Genomic DNA, 18,284 nt, shown 5'->3' on the forward strand with positions numbered 1-18,284 from the left:
TTTTAAATGACTTCTTGAGACTGAGTTATCATGGTCTACTAGTATGGAGATTGCAGAGATAATTGTGAGAAGTTACAAGTCAAGAACCAAATGCCAAACTGGGGAACAGATTAAAAAATTATGAGTCTAGTTATTATGGCAAAAGAATAATTCACAGGTATGCACCAAGAGCAAGCCAAACCAGGGTCAGGAAACAGATCTGCATGGAAAATTCAAAGCTAAAACCTAGAAACAAGTCAAAAACACAATCAGGAACCAGAACAGGCATCGATGTTGCTAAAACAAACGCTAGTCACAAACTAAAAACTAGAGCAATGATTAATGAGGCTCAGGTGCTGGAGGGGTTTCTTAAAAGCAGCCCCATAACCAATCAGAGGGGGTCAGCTGACCGTGATTAGTAGTAACTGGGTCAACTGCACTATAAAAAGGCTGCAGGGAAAAAGCCTCTGTAAGCTTTACAGAGGTAGCTCACACTGCAGGGCAGGATCCTTACATGAGTGATCTGCCTTTCAGAAGTAGTAGCTTTATTCATCTTATCTAGGAAACCTTGGGAGGATTTTCAGTATCAGAGTTACTAGGAGGGTACCAAATAAGAGGAAGAATAGGGAAAGATGTCCAAGGCTTTACTGCTTGAAATTTGACCCACTTTCCTTGCCTCTTACAAAAAAAAAAACCACATGAAGAGGGCTGAGATGGGACTGGCTAAGGATATATTTTTCAGTCAGAGGCACCTACATTTGCAGTTACAGCCCAGGCTGGTGATATGAAGTCATGAGTCTTGGAGCATAAATTGTGCCATGTTCTGCTAGAGATGCACAGTTGATTCATAAGTGTGGAGGAAGATGCTGTGTAATCCTCTTGACGATGCAGGAGAGATTTGGTTAGGTAGATAATATTTAGTGTTACCAACTTTCTAAAAGGCTTTCCAAATATTGGCTGTGGTTTTTAGAGGAGCCTGGAGCTGTTAGCTGCCCACCTCCATTGCAAGTCAGTGCAAACCTGTTCTCCAAGTCACTTAGGCTGTTTCAAAAACCCTAATTGGTCTCCTCCATGCTCCAACACCTGGCTGATTTTAATCATTGCTTCTAGTGCAGGAAGCTTGCTTCCCAGGTCTCTGAAGAAGCTACAGACACATAGTGTTGGACTGATCTCAGTTTAAAATTCAAAAGTACGTTGAAGTGCAGAGATGATTTAGGATTTTATGAGCTGAGAAAACTCATCTATGAACATTTTGGATGCCACAGGAATGCCAACTTGCACTCTGCTATCCAAGCTAGCCCTTAGCTCTCTAAGGACTAAGGTTTGCAAAACTACATAGGATTGCAATGGTTGGACTAAGAAGAAAAGGATCGCTCAAAGCAGCTGTAATTGCCCTGATTACCTGATTCCTTTTAATGGCTAGCTCTTTCTCTCTCCTTCTCTCTGCACTTGGCTTCCCATCCGCTGAGCAAATCCAAACTAGAAACAAAACTGGGACTGCTTTCTAAGACCAGAGGATCCCTTTTAGGTTTATATCTTTCTGCTTGCACACCCCATGTCTATCTGCTTGCACACCCTTTATCTGTCTGAATGCATACCCCTTAGCTAATCATATGAAGAATGTCAATCAATCCAGACATCATAAAAGCTCACTAGAGGATTTCATTAGGAAGGGTTTGCTGAAGGAAAAACTCTAAAATGTAATGGCCTTTGATGTGCAGATGTAAGACTAAAAAATCTAGCAGCCTTTCCTGAAGAAAATCCAGCCTTACACCAAAGACATAAATTGCTGGGAATCTACCATTTACCTTGATAGTGTATTTCAGTGCTCAATCATCCTCTTAAAACACATATGCCTTATTTTTAATTAGAGTTTGTCTGAATTTAATTTCAGTTTTCAGCCATAGTTCTTCTAGATGGGTTTTTCTCATGTGTTAACATTGCCTCCCTCTGATGGTGTTCAAATTCTGGTATCAAGCCTCTCCTCAGTCTTCTTATAAATGAAAGTGATTTGTGTCTCAAATACAAATTTCTGGATAATTCGTACACCTGCTTTCCTATGCACTTTCTAATTTTTCACTACTCCTGCAAACAGCTAGCACTCGCACACCCTTCAGATGTTTTCAAAATCTGATCTCCCTTTAATAACCTTTTTCTACTTGCAAATACAGCCAAGCATTTTAATTGATTCCAGCCTCTCTGCTTAAAAAGATAGCTTCTTGCTCAGTTCACCCATTCTCCATGTTGTATTCAGAGTGTGATTTTTTTTTTCTACACTGAATGATTTTTTTTCCTCATTTTTTAAGCATGTGAGAATAGGAGCCGGCATTACTCCATTTGACATGTATGCATATATGCAATGAAAATAAATGTTCATTCATTTCCAGTCACTCAGATTACTCCAAATATTTTGCATGAGGGTCACTGGGGGCTACAGTGGGAAGCAGGTAAATCTGCAAAGGGGTCACAGAGAGCAGAGATGGCCATGCATATTCCTGCCCTGGAGTCACCACTGCAGAGAAGGAAGGCAAGATGTTTGCCCGTAGAAAACAAAGTAGATTGTGTGGGGATGAGACTTTGTCCTCAGTACTGACTTTGTGAGTCTATAAGCAGGAAACTTGGTTGCTGGCAATGATGAAAAAGAGGAGGAGACACGGCTCTCTTGGATCTCAGTCTGAACTCACACTCTGGGTTTGGACTAGCACAAAGGGCTAACAATGTATTTTCATCGATCACGTTTAAAGGATTTTAACATAGACCTCAGAGACTATCCTGCACTCAGTTCAGGCAGGGTTTCAAAAGCAGCCTCAGAATTAAGTGATAGGTCATCTAATCAACCAATTATTGAAAGCCTTGCATTTGAAAGCTTTATTCCAATTACATAGTTGATCCAATAAAAGATACCAGCCTAAGAAATCCTTGCCTTTCGAACAAAAAAGCAGTTGCTCCAAATGGAAATGTCAGAAGTGTCTAAGAGAATTAGAAAGATGAATTTTTTCAGCTCTCAGTGAGACTTGATCACCTAACATCCACACGGTTTCAAAAATCCTACCATCATCTTCTATATTATTGGTGACTAGCCACATTAGATAACTATATTGGTAAGAGGTTTGGATATGGGATGGATAGACAGACCGACACAAAGACCACGTAGATAAATTGGCAGGAAACCAGCCACACTAAGTCAACAGCTACAAATTGTTTCTACCCAAATGTAACCTAGTTTTAGTGTCCAGGTAGCTTTCCCCCCACAAGTGTCATGTCTATGAAAGCTTGGACATTATTTCATTCAAAGCACTAAAAATGATCCCATCGCTGTTATTTCTGGGCTTTTTGGTAACCCTAGGAAGAGATGTGCTCTGACTCAGGTGTGTGGCCCACATCTCGCTCTGATGTAATATAGTTTCATGTTCTATTCATTTTCATTGTTAAATGGTTGAAAAATTGACTGGCTACGTGTGTGGGCAATTGTTTTAACAGTTGCCCCTGTGCCGAGGCAAGGCATGCTATTCCCCATCAGCAACTGCCATACAAAACCCAGAAGTCCTAATTGCTTTTCTCTCCTGCTGTTATCCCATAGGCAGATTTCTCTTCCTGTGTCTGTAGCAACCCGAGTTCCGTGCATCTTCTAGAGGGAACATTAAAATGGGGACTATTTCCCTGTGTTTCATATATCCCATCTTGCAATATCAGGCAGCTCTTCACCAAAACCCATTTGGCAAACCCGTTCTCTTTGGATTGGAGGAGGAAGACGTTCTCAAAGTTTCTAATTTAGTTTCTTCAGACAGAATTTCAAACCTCCAAAGTGGCAATGTTTTTAATTCAGCCAGGAAAACCTCAAAGGAGTTTTAGAGAAACTTTAATCTTAGTACATCTAGAGTTAGAAAATAGATAAGTGGAAAGTTTGGGGGTCTGTCTGATTCTGAGAACTAGGTCTAATTTTCTTGTCAAGTAGGAAACATAGTGCTGAGATTTGACCTTGTTGTAATACTTTTAACACTTTTGGAGGCACCTCATTCTACAATCTCAGACATAGAAGACTTGGAAAGGCCGGGACGACCGATGCATTAATCATACAATGCGATCTTGAGGCTATGCTAGTTTATTGAGAAGGAGACAGATTTTCAGAGACCCAGCTGCAAGGAAAGAGAGATGTAATATTGAGTATTTCAGGAAGGACTTGCATACTATGTCTGCTTATAGGGGCACCCAGATCCCCCACACATTTCAAAGGGCAGCTCTCAATTACTCTCAGAGGCATGCTGGGGCAGGCACCTGAACCCCTGATGGATCCATAGTGAACTTAGAAAACTGAAAACGTCAGCCATAAACCATGAGTATTTGGACCCATGTGCAGAAACAAAGGAAGGATGTATGGGAGAGGAAAGCCTCCCATGTTTTGCCCTCAGTCACTAAGTAGTCACCAGCAAAGTGGAAAGATCCAAGTTTTAGGCCCCCTTGCCCAGAGTTGGTTGAACCTAGGTCTCATTGACGGCCCAGCAAAGTACTTGACCCACCACATCACGGGTCAGTAACCACCCAGGGGCTTCTCTAGCACTTTCGGGAGGCTGGTCTCTGAACAGATAATAGTGGAAGGTTTGTAAGAAATACGTGTAATAATATATGTAATATACGCACTTCTTACTTGAAGTGCGTAGTCAAATATTAGTAGGAAATAATCTGAACCGTGACTAAGGAACTGATTGTATAAGAAATGTATAGCAAATGTAGGCATAACGTGTAGTCATGGATGCTTACAGTTGAGCTTAAATGGTTTGCTTGAATGGAGCCCAAGTCCTTACCAAGAAACATTTGCCTTTAATGATCAGATATGTGAGACGTTGGGAGCAAACAGCGTTTCATGTTCTGCATTGTGCAAATTGTGAGTGGCGTAGTCCCTTTCACTTTATTTCAACTGATTCCATTTTCAGTTACAATTACTGGGTAATTGTAATGCTTATTTTCTCCACTGCCTGCTTTGAAACAGGGACTTGAACTTACATCTCTAACGTTTCAAACTACTTATCTAATGATTGATGTTCCACAAACAGATGTTGTTTTTGTTGCATAGAGGAGTCCTGCATCAGCTGCGAGGCAATGCCCGTGTTGGCTCCCTCACTTGCAGACATGTGCCCTAGGTCAGAGTACAACAATGTGAAATGTGCACCCCATGAACCCTTTGCAGGGGGTTCCCAGACCACACAATAGCAAACAGACATTCTTCCTCATAAGGCATTGCAAATTGTGACTAGTTTGGTGACAAAAACAGATGTTTTGCAAGCAGGGCAAGGACACCCGTTCATCTGCAGCTTGTGCTGGCATAGGCATTTTTATGGTGGCACAAAGAGGGTGTTTGTTTTGCATGCTCAGGGTAAGATGTCTGTCTGCACCCTTGATGACAGGAATAGCTGCAATCAAGCATGCCTTCCTACCTTCTTCCAGTCTAGATACACCAAACCTGAAAAAGACAGTGAACCCTCTCTGAGGGTTGTGAGAAGAGCCCTGGAAAGGTTGCACCATCCCACTTGCAGAATTGGTGCATGCAGGGCAGGGGTAGGTTTGCAGGCAGTGCTGAAGAGCTGCACCCTGGGAAGCCCTGACGAAACAGTGTAGACATGCTCTGCCTCTCTTCGGTTGAACCTGTACAGTGCTATAAGGCTTTTTCCAATTTGACTGATACCTATTTGATGCAACTGCTGTTGACGGATGAATTGAGTGATGCTTGGAGTTCATTTACTCTTTGCCCATGCATCTCTTTGGATCCATTCCCTCTAAAAAGGTTGCATTGGGAGCCACAGCCCCCCAAAATCTATTAGAGCCCAAGTACACGATCACTTATTAACTGAAATCAAGGTGCCGCTCTTAAATGCCTATGCCAGGTTAATCTAAAACCTTGTCTTGAAAAGTCAATCTTATGAAATGTGCTTGCCTTGCATTTTCCCCAGTATTTTCCTCAGAGCTCTTTTCACTTCTCTGTTATTCAGGCTGTAGATGATAGGATTTAACATAGGGGTTAAGACGCTATATTGGATGGATAACAGTCTGTCTAGAGCCACCAAAGGAACTGAGCCGGATCTCAAATAACAGAACAACACAGCTCCATAATACAAAACCACCACGGTTATGTGGGAGCTGCAGGTGGAGAAAGCTTTATGTCTACCAGCTGTGGACCGTATCTTCAGGATAGTGAAGATAATGTAGATATAGGAGACCAAGGTGATGGAGAATGAGAGAAAAGCTAGAAGTGGAAATGATATGAGAAACACCATTTGGCTGACCATGGTCTCTGTGCAGGACAGTGCTAAAAGGGATGGGAGCTCACAGCTTAAACCACTGATTTTGTTGGTCCCACAGAAGTGTAGAAATAACACAGGAGCGGTGTTTACCAGGGAAAAGAATGCACTAATTAACCATGCGCCACCCACCAATTGTCCACACAATCGCCTATCCATGATCCTCACATAATGCAGCGGGGCACATACGGCAACGTATCGGTCGTAAGCCATTGCCGAGAGCATGAAAGCTTCTGTGCAGCCCATCAGAAGAATGAAGCTCATCTGTGTAATGCAGCCAGGGAGGGAAATCGTTTGCTTTCCTGTTAGGATGTTTTGCAGCATGTTTGGGACGGTGACTGAGGAATAGCAGAGGTCCAGGAAGGACAAGTGGAACAGGAAAAAGTACATGGGGGTTTGAAGATGAGGATCATTCCTTATTGCCAGCATGATCACCACATTCCCTAGCAGGGTTTGCAGGTAGATAACTAAGAAGACCAGGAAGAGGAAAACCTGGGCGTATGGATTATTGGAAATCCCCAAGAGAACAAAGTAGTTCACAGTGGTTTTGTTCTTCATTGAAATTCATTCAATTGTCATTGACCTGTGAGAACATAAAGAGTAAAATTTCAAAAACCCCAAACCCTAAATTGAATTTTCATGTATGCGTATGGAGTGGGTGCGACTCAGTGTATTAGATGCTGATCTACAAAAAGTTGGAGGTCTTGGCTCTAGTCTCGATGCCTTCCTCTCAGTGAATCTGAAGCTTTCCATCTGTGCTGCCCTCAATCCTTTTTTTTTTTCCCTTCAGTGCCAATTAAATACAAAGGACAGTACCTCTGCTTCAGAAGGAGTGCTCAAAAGGCTCATGAGCAATTCCTGACCTGCGCGCTGTGCTAGAAAGCCATAGTGCTGCGGTTTCAAGCTCTTTTTGGGAGAAGGGAAACGTAAAGGCTGTCTTCACCTTCCCAGGCAAGTGCTCTAACCACTCGGCTATTGGAGCTAAAACACAGGATAGCCCTCCTCCCTCCCCGTTTTGTTTCTGGGACTTGACTTGGGTATGCATGTATGTAGTTGTCCAGGATTTAGGATTTTATGTTCAGGAATGTAATCTCAACCTCCAAGTGCCAGAAATGCGCTTAAATGAAAAAAAAGTAGTTAGATGACCAAAGGGCAATGAAATACTATCTTCTAGGTTTTCTTTATTCATCTTTGCAGCTGTAATACTAGGTCAGTCATAGGAAAGAGAATTCACCTGGGAACAGGAAAAGACCAAGAGCCACTCCTGTACATGATCTTACTTCTTTATGAAACATAAAAACACCCCAAAAAACTGCTTCACCTTCCCATGCAGCAAACAAATCTCAGCAGAGACTGGCATGCTTTCTAGCAAAGCCCACTGAATACCTTATTTCTGAATGATGCATATTTTTTTTCTTTTGTTAAGCTACCTGTATGAAATAATGCATTTATTCATAGAGTAGATTATTGTTTTTCATAATAAGGTTTGAGAAAATATTTGGTGAAAGGTCTAACAATCCAGAGATTTGACGAAGTAAGGGGTAGGGTTTTTTTGTAAAGCATACTTTTTCAGCATAGCTCCAACGACAGCATTGATTTATACTAGTGGGGAATCTGGCACATGGATTTCACTCATTGGTTTTAAGGTCAGAGAGGATGATGAGATTATCTAGTCCAATCTCCTTTGTAGCACTGGCCAGATAACTTCACCCTTTAACATCTAGAGTGAAGCCAATGACTTCTGTTGGCATGAACCATCACTTTTATACAAGGCAGACAGATGGGGTGAATTCACCCTTTCTCTATTGAGTTTGTTTATATCATTAATCATTGTGACTAGTAAAATAAAACCAAAAGCGAGTACAACATGTGCATAAAGCCCTGCCAAATCTGAATGGAAATGCTTTACTCTCAGTCTGCATTCCTTTTGCACAAGCATAAATGACACGAGCAAGGTACGAAGTAGGAAAATGGATGATGCAGTAAAATAAGAAAGAAATGATTATCAATGAATTGCTCAAACTTACCAGAACCTTGCACGAGGCTTTCAACATATCCTGAAGGGTTTTGGACATGTATGCATACACCTGCTACTCTTAGGAAAGGACAGTAAGTGAAGCCAACTCCAAAGAGGCAAATCACAGTAAATAGCAAGGGGTATCAGTTTAGGTGGGTCTAGCAGACAGACCTAGTAAATAATGAGATCAAGAAAGAACCTTAGGTTATTTTTTAAAAGGTTGACTCACCTACACCAGGAGAACATAGATGCAACTCTTGATCCCACTTGGGACGTGATCCCTGATGCTTATCCAATTTAACAAACGAGTCAGTGTAAGGTTTGTCTATGGTAAGGAACATTTGGTGCCAATCAACTTTGTAAGAGAGTAAGTAGAAAACATGGAAGCTGCCTAGAAAACATGACTTATGGGATGAGGTGAAATAAAGTAACACAATCTATTTAGTTTCCAAAAGAGAAGGTTAAGTGCGTCTTTATATCACCTACAAGATGCCTCCCAATTCATACTACATAGAAAGGGGTCAAAGTACCTTTAAGGATATAGGCACAGAATAGGAGCCACACATCCTTCCAGGGTTGGGCTATGCAGATGGATAGGGGACAGCCTGGAGTGAGGAGCTCTGGCAGGGGTGAATTTATGATGGCCAGGGGAAAGGAGAAGGACTAAGCCCAACGTTGTGAGTGAGCCAGATCCAAAGGACTGGTTTGTAGGTGATCCTTGATGATAACCTTATCTGAGCGGTCCCCAGTTTGTGTCCGGGGTCTAGGCCTGGTGTCAAGATAAGGGTCTGGGTGGAGAACAAGTCCATTGAGCAAGCACCCTTTTCCTCTGTAGTCTTTTTGGGGGAAGGCAGAGAGGGGACTTCATTGTCACTTTTTGTCATCATAGTTGCACTGCTTCCAGCCTGTGACCTGCAGTGTGGTGAGGAGCAATGACGTGGTCTTCCTCAAGGATCCTGGACATCTCCTTGTGGAAAGGGACCATGGCCCTTGAAATGCCCAAAAGCTTGTTGGTGTCCCTGCCCTGGATACACTAACATTTCAGGCATCTGATTTTAGTACAGATCTCCTGCCAATTCCACTGGTGCTCCCAAGCCACTGTCTGGGCTGCAGTACACTTGTAGGCCATCTGGGTTAGTTGGCTGAATTGCTCATATTACCTTCATGAAGCAGTCCAACGGTTGCTGAACATGTGTTATTTAATACTATTTTGGAAATACTCCTTGCATGCAAAGTAGTAAGTTTGCTACAGAATGAGTGCACTTAGCATATGCTTTACTGTTTGAACACGTGGACACTTGCATTTTAGGTGCATTTAACACATCCTAAGTGCCCTACGTGGCATCACCTTAAGAAGTAGGAACAGAAATCATAGAAGTCGGGTGGGAAGGGACCTTGTAGATCTTCAAGTCCAACACCCTGCCTGGGCAGGAGGAAAACTGTGCTCAAATGACCCCAGCCAGGTAGGCATCAAGCCGCTTCTTAAAGACCCCCAAGGTAGAAGCCAGCACCACTTCCCTTGGAAGTTGGTTCCAGATCCTAGCCGCCCTGACTGTGAAGTAGTTCTTCTGGGTGTCTAATCTAAACCTACTCTCCAACAACTTGTGGCCGTTATTCCTTGTTATCCCGGGGGGCGCTAAGGGAAACAAAGTCTCCCCCAAACCCTTCTGGTCCCCCCTAGTGAGTTTATAGACAGTCACCAGGTCCCCCCTCAACCTTCTCTTGTGAAGGCTGAACAGGTTCAAGCCCCGTCGCCTCTCATTGTAGGGTCTGCCCTGCTGTCCCCGGATCATGCGGGTGGCCTCCTCTGGACCCTCGCAATGTTGTCCACATCCCTCTTGAAGTGGGGTGCCCAGAACTGGACACAGTACTCCAGCTGTGGCCTGACCAGTGTCGTGTAGAGGGGGAGGATCACCTCCTTGGCCCTACTTGCACCTGTGGATGCATGATAGGGTCCAGTTGACTCCAAGATCTCTTTCTGCCTCCGTGCGCTCAAGAAGGGAGTTTCCCATCTTATAAGTGTGCTGCTGGTTGGTTACTACTGCCCAAGTGCAGCACCCTGCACTTGTCAGTATTGAAACGCATCCTATTTTTGTTAGCCCACCCCTGCAACCTATCCCCACCTCACCCCAAATGTTGGTATCATCAACAAATTTGAACAGGTTGCTTTTCACCCCATCGTCCAAATCGCTGATAAAGACATTGAACAGCGCGGGCCCAAGGACCAAGCCCTGGGGGACTCCGCTGCCCACTTCCCCCCAGGTCAAATATGAGCCGTCTACCACCTGAATTTGACCCTTCAGCCACCTAGCAATCCATCTGACCATGTAGGCATCGATGCCACTGTCACCTAGTTTTTTAATGAGGATGGGGTGGGAGACAGTGTCAAAGGCTTTGCTGAAGTCCAGAAAGACTACATCCACGGCGACACCCGCATCCAATGCTTTTGTGACCTGATCGTAAAAGGCAATCCGGTTGGTCTGACATGATCTGCCCCTAATGAAACCATGCTGGTTGCCCTTGAGCATCATCCCTGATGCTGGCCCATCACAGATGTGCTCCTTGATGATCTTCTCAAAGAGTTTCCCCAGGATTGAGGTAAGACTGATGGGCCTATAGTTGCCCGGGTCCTCCCTCCTCCCTTTCTTAAAGATGGGGACCACATTGGCTATCTTCCAATCATCTGGCACTTGGCCCAAGCACCATGAGTGCTCATAAAGCCGTGCCAAGGGCCCTGCAATAACCCCTGCTAGCTCCCTCAACACCCTGGGGTGGAGAGCATCTGGACCTGCTGATTTGAACATGTCCAGCCCCTCCAGAAGCACTCTAACCCGGTCCTCCTCAACCTTAGGTCTTGAGGCGTTCCCATTGAAACACGGTGGGGGAGTCCCGGTCCCTGCACAAGAAAACAGAGGTGAAGAATTTGTGAAAGAGGTCTGCCTTCTCCTCTGGCACGAGCACCAGATTGCCCAGCGCATCTTGCAGGGGCCCCACATTTCCCGGTGCCTTCTTCATCCTCCCTATATATTTGAAAAAGGACTTTTTATTATCGTTGATCTTGGATGCTAGTCCTAGCTCTATGTCCGCCTTAGCTTTCCTAACAGCCCCCCTACAGGCCCGAGCAGTGGAGGTATACTCCTCTTTGGAGATAGCCCCCCACTTCCACTGGGTGTACGCCGCCTTTTTGGCAACCAGGCATTCCCAGACATCCTTGGTGAGCCAGGGGGGCTTTCGAGCAATCTTGCCCCCCTTGCTTCTTGTTGGGATCGTCACCCCTTGGGCCCTGAGTATCGTCTCCTTAAGGAACAACTACTCATCTTGGTCACTGAGTTCCCCTGCCCTCAAGAACCCCAGTGCCTCTCCCACCAATCTCCTCAACTCATTGAAGTTGGCCCTCTTGAAGTCTAGGGCTACCGCCTTGCTGCAGGCCCTTGACACCCTGCGCTGGATGGTGCTTTCCAATGTGCTATTCTGTCTGAGTACAAGCAGCAGAACCTGCCCCCAGTAAAAGAAGGGATGGTTGTATTTTCAGGCACAGAGCTGCCTGAATATGAGCACTCAGGTGGCTAGTGAAATTTGAAACGGCACTTAAAATTCATTAGGCACTGGTTCACTTTTAATTTTCAGTGGATATTAGCCACTTCACCTGCCTAGGTGATTTTTTTGGGAGGGAAAATAAAACATATTTGGTGCCCATCTGTAGCCATAGGTATGTAAATGCCTTAAATAAATGGCTGTGGGTGAGGTCTGAGGAGTATACTCAGAATTCAGACCAAAGAAACCTGTTTATTGAATGGCTGATGCTTTCTAATGTGGATATTAGCTGGCCTTTTTTTTAAGGTCGATGTGGTGAGTATCCTAACCACAGAAACTGGAAGTTATTGACTTATGGAAGTTTGTTAGGTCCCCTTATGCTGTCCAAGTGGAATACAGTTTTCCACAATTCAGTTCTTCTGATTGCGAGGGGATTCACAATGTTCAGCAGTACGTACAGGGAAGCCAGACACAAAATTAAATGTCTAAGTTTTATATTTCCACTTAGCTTTGGGGTGTCTGGATCTGGTCTATCACTACAGGTTCATCTTGAATATGGCCACAGAAACCACTCCAGAGACTAGGCAGTGTTTGCTGTTGGCATCTGACTCCATTGACTTCTTCCACCCTTTTCAGATTAGCATCCAGGAATCCATGGAGAAAACAAACCACACTTCAGTGACAGAATTCATCTTCCTGGGATTTGGCAGCTCACAGAAAATCAAGATCCTTCTCTTCATGGTTTTCTTGTCCATCTACATGCTGTCACTCATGGGGAATTTCCTTATTATTGGCATTGTCCTGACGGATCCCCTCCTTCAGACCCCCATGTATATCCCCCTGGGGAACCTCTCGTTCCTGGAGATTTGGTACACATCGGTCACTGTGCCCAAGCTGCTGGCCAACGTTTTGTTCAGAAGTATCACCATCACCTTAAGTGGCTGTATGACTCAGTATTACTTCTTCTCCCTAGGAGCAACTGAATGCTTCCTCCTTGCTGTCATGGCTTATGACCGCTACTTGGTCGTCTGCAACTATGCCACCATCATGAGCCCCAAGTTGTGCCTCCATCTTTCTGCCAGCTCTTGGGTTTGTGGCTTCCTTTCCCCACTCCTTCCCACAATCCTAATCTCCCAGCTATTGTTTTGTGGCCCTCAGAAAATCAACCATTTATTTTGTGACTCGGACCCAATCTTCAAGTTGTCCTGCTCTGACACGTATGTGCAGGGAACTGTCGGGTATACTTGCAGCTCTATGGTCATCTTGAGTTCTGTCCTGCTTACCATGTCATCCTATGTTAACGTTGTGGCCGCTATTATAAAGCTGTCGTCTGCAAAAGCTCGGAAAAAACTTTTTCCACATGTGCCTCTCATCTCACAGTGGTAACCATCTATTATGGGACAATTATATTCACTTGTATCAGACCCCCGGCCAAATATAAATTTGACTTGGGCAAAGTGGTGTCTGTCTTCTATCGTGTCATTACCCCACTACTAAACCCTTTGATCTATACTCTAAGGAATAACAGTGTGAAAACAGCAATAAGGAAAACTTTGTTGAGGAGTAGATCAGCCGTATAGAAAAACAACTGCGATACTGATGGTGTTGTAAAATAGAAAGGAAAACTTGGGTGGGAGTTTCAAAAATTACTGAATGCCAAAGTTATCTGACAAGGTTCCTTGGGTGAATTTGATATCTTTTATTAGACCAACCCAAATAGTTGGAGAATAGTTATTAAGCAAGCTTTCCAGTTCAAAGACCCTTCATCAAGCTAAGGAAGTCTCAGCAGTTGGTGTGTGCTCTTCCACGTGAAGTCTGCAGCAGTTCTTCACGTGGTATCTGGGTGGCTCTTTCAAAAGTGCGATCTATTTCTCTGGACAAGTGTCCTTGTTGGGTGACAGCCTTTTTAAGATCACAGTCTTTTGCAAAAAAATTATATTAAAGAAAAACAGATCGCTGGGAAAAAACTGGGTGCCTATAGATGTGCTCGTTAGTGTGCTAATTAGTATGGGTCAGAGCAGAATGGATTAACAGAGTCTGGTGCAGGGACGGGCAGTTATTTCGGGTGGAGGGCCACTGACTGACTTTTGGCAAGCCATCGAGGGCCGCATGACAGGCAGCCAGGGCCAAATAAATATGAATGTTTGAGGGGCCCCGTGGGCTGTATCTGACCCATGGACTGCATTTTGCTGGCCCCAGTCTAGAGTGTAATTACACCACTCCAGCGTATTACGTCCCCCATGATTTGAAATAGCCACGGAGGCATCAAATGAGCTTCAGTTAAAAGCAATGGGGGCTTAATACATGTGAAAGTGAGCCATTTTAATTAGAGTGGCTATATGGGAACCGCTCTAATTAAACACACATGCCCCTCCCCACCTCTGAGCAAATGTATAGGCTGTCATTGGTTTTAACTGGCAACCATGCAGTGTGTTTATGCAAACTGTTGTATAATTAACAAATATACTTAGCCCACACATATTACATTTACTCCAATATAAGATGAGGGATCTCCCCTAGACAGCACTGGGGGGAAGCCCTTCATCTTATATTAGCATATGAACCAAAGGAGGGAGCCAGGTGGCTGTTGTGGGTCTGACAGTAAGAAGGTGGCAGGGAAGGTGGGATCAGAGACTGGGGAAGCATTGAAGGAAAAAGGCAGAGACTGGGGGTGGGGAGGAATTTGGGGGGGAAGGGCCAGAGACTGTTGGGAGCTGGGGTGGGGGAGATGCATATGGCAGCAGGGGCAGGAAGGATGGATGGGAAAGAAATGGGCAGGGCAGAGAGCAAGGGTACCTGACCCCCCACCCCCCAACTGTAGTAGTGGGGGTGGAGTTCAAGACAACCTGCCAATACTTGGCTTTTCTACCCAGAAAAGTATAACAAATATATTATTTTTCTATATCAAAAACTAATTATTGGAGAGTCATCTTATATTCAGGGTCATCTTATAGTTGAGTAAATACAGTGTTATGTTTGATGTGTTATAAGATTTTATAAATCATCTATTCGTATCACCTCATCACAATGTCCCTCAGTTCATTAATTCAACATGTCTACCTGCTCGGCAGGAAAGAGGTGCGATTGTGTTTCAATGAGCTCGGTTACACGCGTTGGGATTCACCAGATGGGATAAGGAGTTCTTTGTTCAGTTTTACAGCTTTCAAATTATACATGAGGTAGACTCCTAAACAAGTAGTGTTTTCCCCATTTCAGAGGAAGGGACAGCAAAAACTACGGAGCAAGTTTACATCATTTCCAATGGCCATCGTATCACACGTACAAAACACTTGACAATAAATGATAACTTTCGTGGAGGTTCTTCCTTTCTTTCTTCTTTCTTTACTTACTTTTTTTTTTTCTCAGCAACAAGCTTTCATCATGTTTCTAAAGTTTCAACTAAGTAAGAAAATACGACAGGTTATAAAGCTACGAGTTACATTCTTTGTTGAAATCTTATCAAATAAATTCCAAATCACTTTTCTGGAGGAAAGCGTGTACCATGCACTCAGGTTGTGACAGAGAGAAGACAGAACGGGCTCACTATCAAACTTATCTCCCAAAATATGACATCACTTTCTTAAGGGCCACCTTGACTTCTTTATTCCTCAGGGTATAAACTAAGGGATTGAGGGTTGGAGTCACAAGAGTATACAAAGCAGCTACTATCTTGTCCCTGTCAAAGGCATAGCTGGAGGCTGGCCTGATGTAGGTGTAGATGACAGTGGAGTAATAGAGAGACACCACAATGAGGTGAGAAGAACAGGTAGAGAAAGCTTTTTTCTTTCCTTCACGTGTCCGGATCTTCATGATGGCCTTGAGAATGAAGCAGTAAGAGAGACACGTCAATAGGAAATCCCCCATGGCTAGGAAGATGTCTGCAGTGAAGACCATGATCTCATTAATCTTCACTGAGGAGCAGGAGAGGGCCAGCAGTGGTGGGATCTCACAGAAGAAATGGTTGATAATGTTGGGTCCACAGAAAGTCAGCCGCACAATCAAGCCAGTGTTCACCCAAGAATTGGTCACAGCAATTATCGTCACCACAGCAGACAAACCCAGGCACACTCTTTTGTTCATCATTGTGCTGTAATGCAAAGGGTAGCAAATGGCCACGTAGCGGTCATAAGCCATGACCGTGAAAAGCACCATCTCAGCGCCCAGACACCATGTGAAAGAGTAGAGTTGGGCTATGCACCCGGAGAAGGAGATAGTACTTGTGATGGTCGCTAGATTCTCAAGCATCTTAGGCATGATGGTGGTGGTGCAGATGATGTCTACTACAGCCAAGTGGAAGAGAAAGAAGTACATAGGCTTGTGCAGTCTGGGGCTGGATAGGATTGCGGCAATGATGGCCAGGTTGCCAAGCAAAGCCATGACATAGATGATGAGGAAGATGAGGAAGAAGAGGATCTGGAGTTGTGGGTGGATGGAGAGGCCCTGCATGATAAATGCAGTCACAGAGCTTTGGTTCTTCATTGCTTCATACTCCAGGAATCTTTGCAGAGGTATGAATTGTTACAACAACTTCTTTGGGACATCAACAGAATACCTCGCGCTGAGATGTTCAGTCTTGCCTGTGGGTTTTATATGCACAGTTTTGCATCTGTACATGCAGAGCTGTGTGGAACATGGAGTTTCTATAGGAAACTCCACAGATGTACAAGCGCGTGCGCGCGGACACACACACACACACGCATGGCAAAAAAATTAAACTTTAACTTTTTGACAGAATTAAAAGATCCAAACTTTAAGTTGTAAAGAAAAAAAACCCAACACTTTCAAAGGACACAAAGAAGTTCAACACACCAAATTCAGTTTCAATTTAGAGAACGCTAAAATGTTGTATTTGCATTACACGGTTATTACATTTTCCCTGGATGATCATGAGCTTCAAGGAACATGACTTGTTTAATGATATTTATTATTGGACCCACTTTATAGCTGAAAGAGATTGTAGATAGATATAAGACAAGCTTGTGGCACAAAATGTCCTTGAGTAACCTGAGGAAAGAAATTTCATTCCCAGAAGCTTTTCTAAGATATAATAGGTCACCCAACAATACTGTTGATCCAGTAGCAAATATCATCAAACAGATCATCCTTTAAACTTTTTGCCAGAATGAAATTTGCTTATTTCAAGAAAAACATTACATTTTCTGGAAAAAAATATCAATATTCCCAAAGGGGGAAAAAAAAACATGATTTCAGCAAACCTACATTTTCTTAACCAATTTTTTTCAAGTTGAGATATTTTATCCACCTCCACTGACATAGCCTTGAAAATCTTTTAAATACGTATTTTAAATAAAAAGTAGGGGTGGGGAGAGGTGGGGCATAATATATTATTTTGGAGATAAAAATATTTTTGTTCCAGGTTTTCTTTGGGGGGGCGGGGAGTTTTGGCTATTTCTTTTTACAAAATAAATAGCCTTTTTTCCTTCCTTTTAAATTTTTATTCTCCAAAATACTTTTTTATATGGGCAAGCATCTTTTTCACAAACAAAAAGGGGGAATCACCTACAATAATCTGAGATTATTGAAGTCTCTACTCTCAATTTGTTGATTGAGATCTGATTTATTTTAACCGCTTGGATAAAGGAAGAGTTTCTCAAATAAGGTTTCAAGCAGATTACAGATCCTGTGAAGAGCCTCCTGGGCTTCCATGACAGATAGGCATCATTAAAAATATTACATTAAAACAACAGTCAGTGGTCACAGGACGCGTATCCAAAACACTGGGTATAGCGCTGGTCATTTTTTTTCTCACAAACTGTTTTTTGATAATACATATTTTCAGGGAAACTCTCTTTTTATTATTATTTCTTTAATTACAATTAAAAAATTAAGAAAAGAAAAGCCAAATATCAAAGCAAACCAAGTTTTCCAGCTCAAAACTACAATATTCTTGACTGAAAAATGTTTATTTTCTGTTGTTGTTGGGCCGAAAATGTTGGCCCCCGTTGCCAGAGGTAACGATGGTTGTCTGTGGGTTCAAGCCAGCATATTATGCTTTGCAGCCAAAATATTCTTGATTTTTGTTATGGAAAAAAATTGACAAAAATGTATATTGAACTTGTCCACATTTTCTGTACATAGATGTTAACCTGTTTTTTGACCTGATCTCATTTTTGAACAGCACTAATTACAATTAAAATAATGATTATCCAAATGGCTTCTGGGTCAATAGGCTTACGTCCCTAGACATAAGGGAATAAGGGGACCACTCCTGCAAACGCTCGCAGTTCAGCTGAGTGTTTACCACCATGCATTTTTGTGGCAGATGCTCAGCATCAAAAAAGCAATGTGTTCAATAAAATGAATTTCCACATTGAACACTCAAAAAAAAAAAAATCTCATTTTCACTGAAACACAAACCAGCTCAGGATTCACAATCTAGTTAAGAACAAATTAAGTGAAACCAGTGCATTATCTGCAAGAATACTGACTTCAGGCATTTG

The 18,284-nt window shown here is 43.2% G+C and overlaps 1 protein-coding gene and 1 pseudogene across 1 annotated transcript; one reads left to right on the top strand and one right to left on the bottom strand.

The window, feature by feature from the left end:
- Positions 1–12,477: 12,477 nt before the first annotated feature.
- LOC106739531 (olfactory receptor 6N2-like) lies at positions 12,478–13,403 on the top strand (annotated as a pseudogene).
- A 1,972-nt stretch (positions 13,404–15,375) lies between these two features.
- LOC106739532 (olfactory receptor 13G1) lies at positions 15,376–16,302 on the bottom strand. Its single transcript, XM_014602963.2, has one exon. It carries the CDS (start codon positions 16,300–16,302, stop codon positions 15,376–15,378), a length of 927 nt encoding a protein of 308 aa, XP_014458449.2.
- Between the last annotated feature and the right edge of the window lie 1,982 nt (positions 16,303–18,284).

This window comes from Alligator mississippiensis, chromosome 7, assembly GCF_030867095.1.
Source record: "Alligator mississippiensis isolate rAllMis1 chromosome 7, rAllMis1, whole genome shotgun sequence".
Classification (NCBI taxonomy): domain Eukaryota; kingdom Metazoa; phylum Chordata; order Crocodylia; family Alligatoridae; genus Alligator; species Alligator mississippiensis.

What these genes read in the sequence shown, in the direction of transcription:
- LOC106739532 (XM_014602963.2), bottom strand. Translation starts at nt 16,302, where the DNA reads ATGAAGAACCAAAGCTCTGTGACTGCATTTATCATGCAGGGCCTCTCC.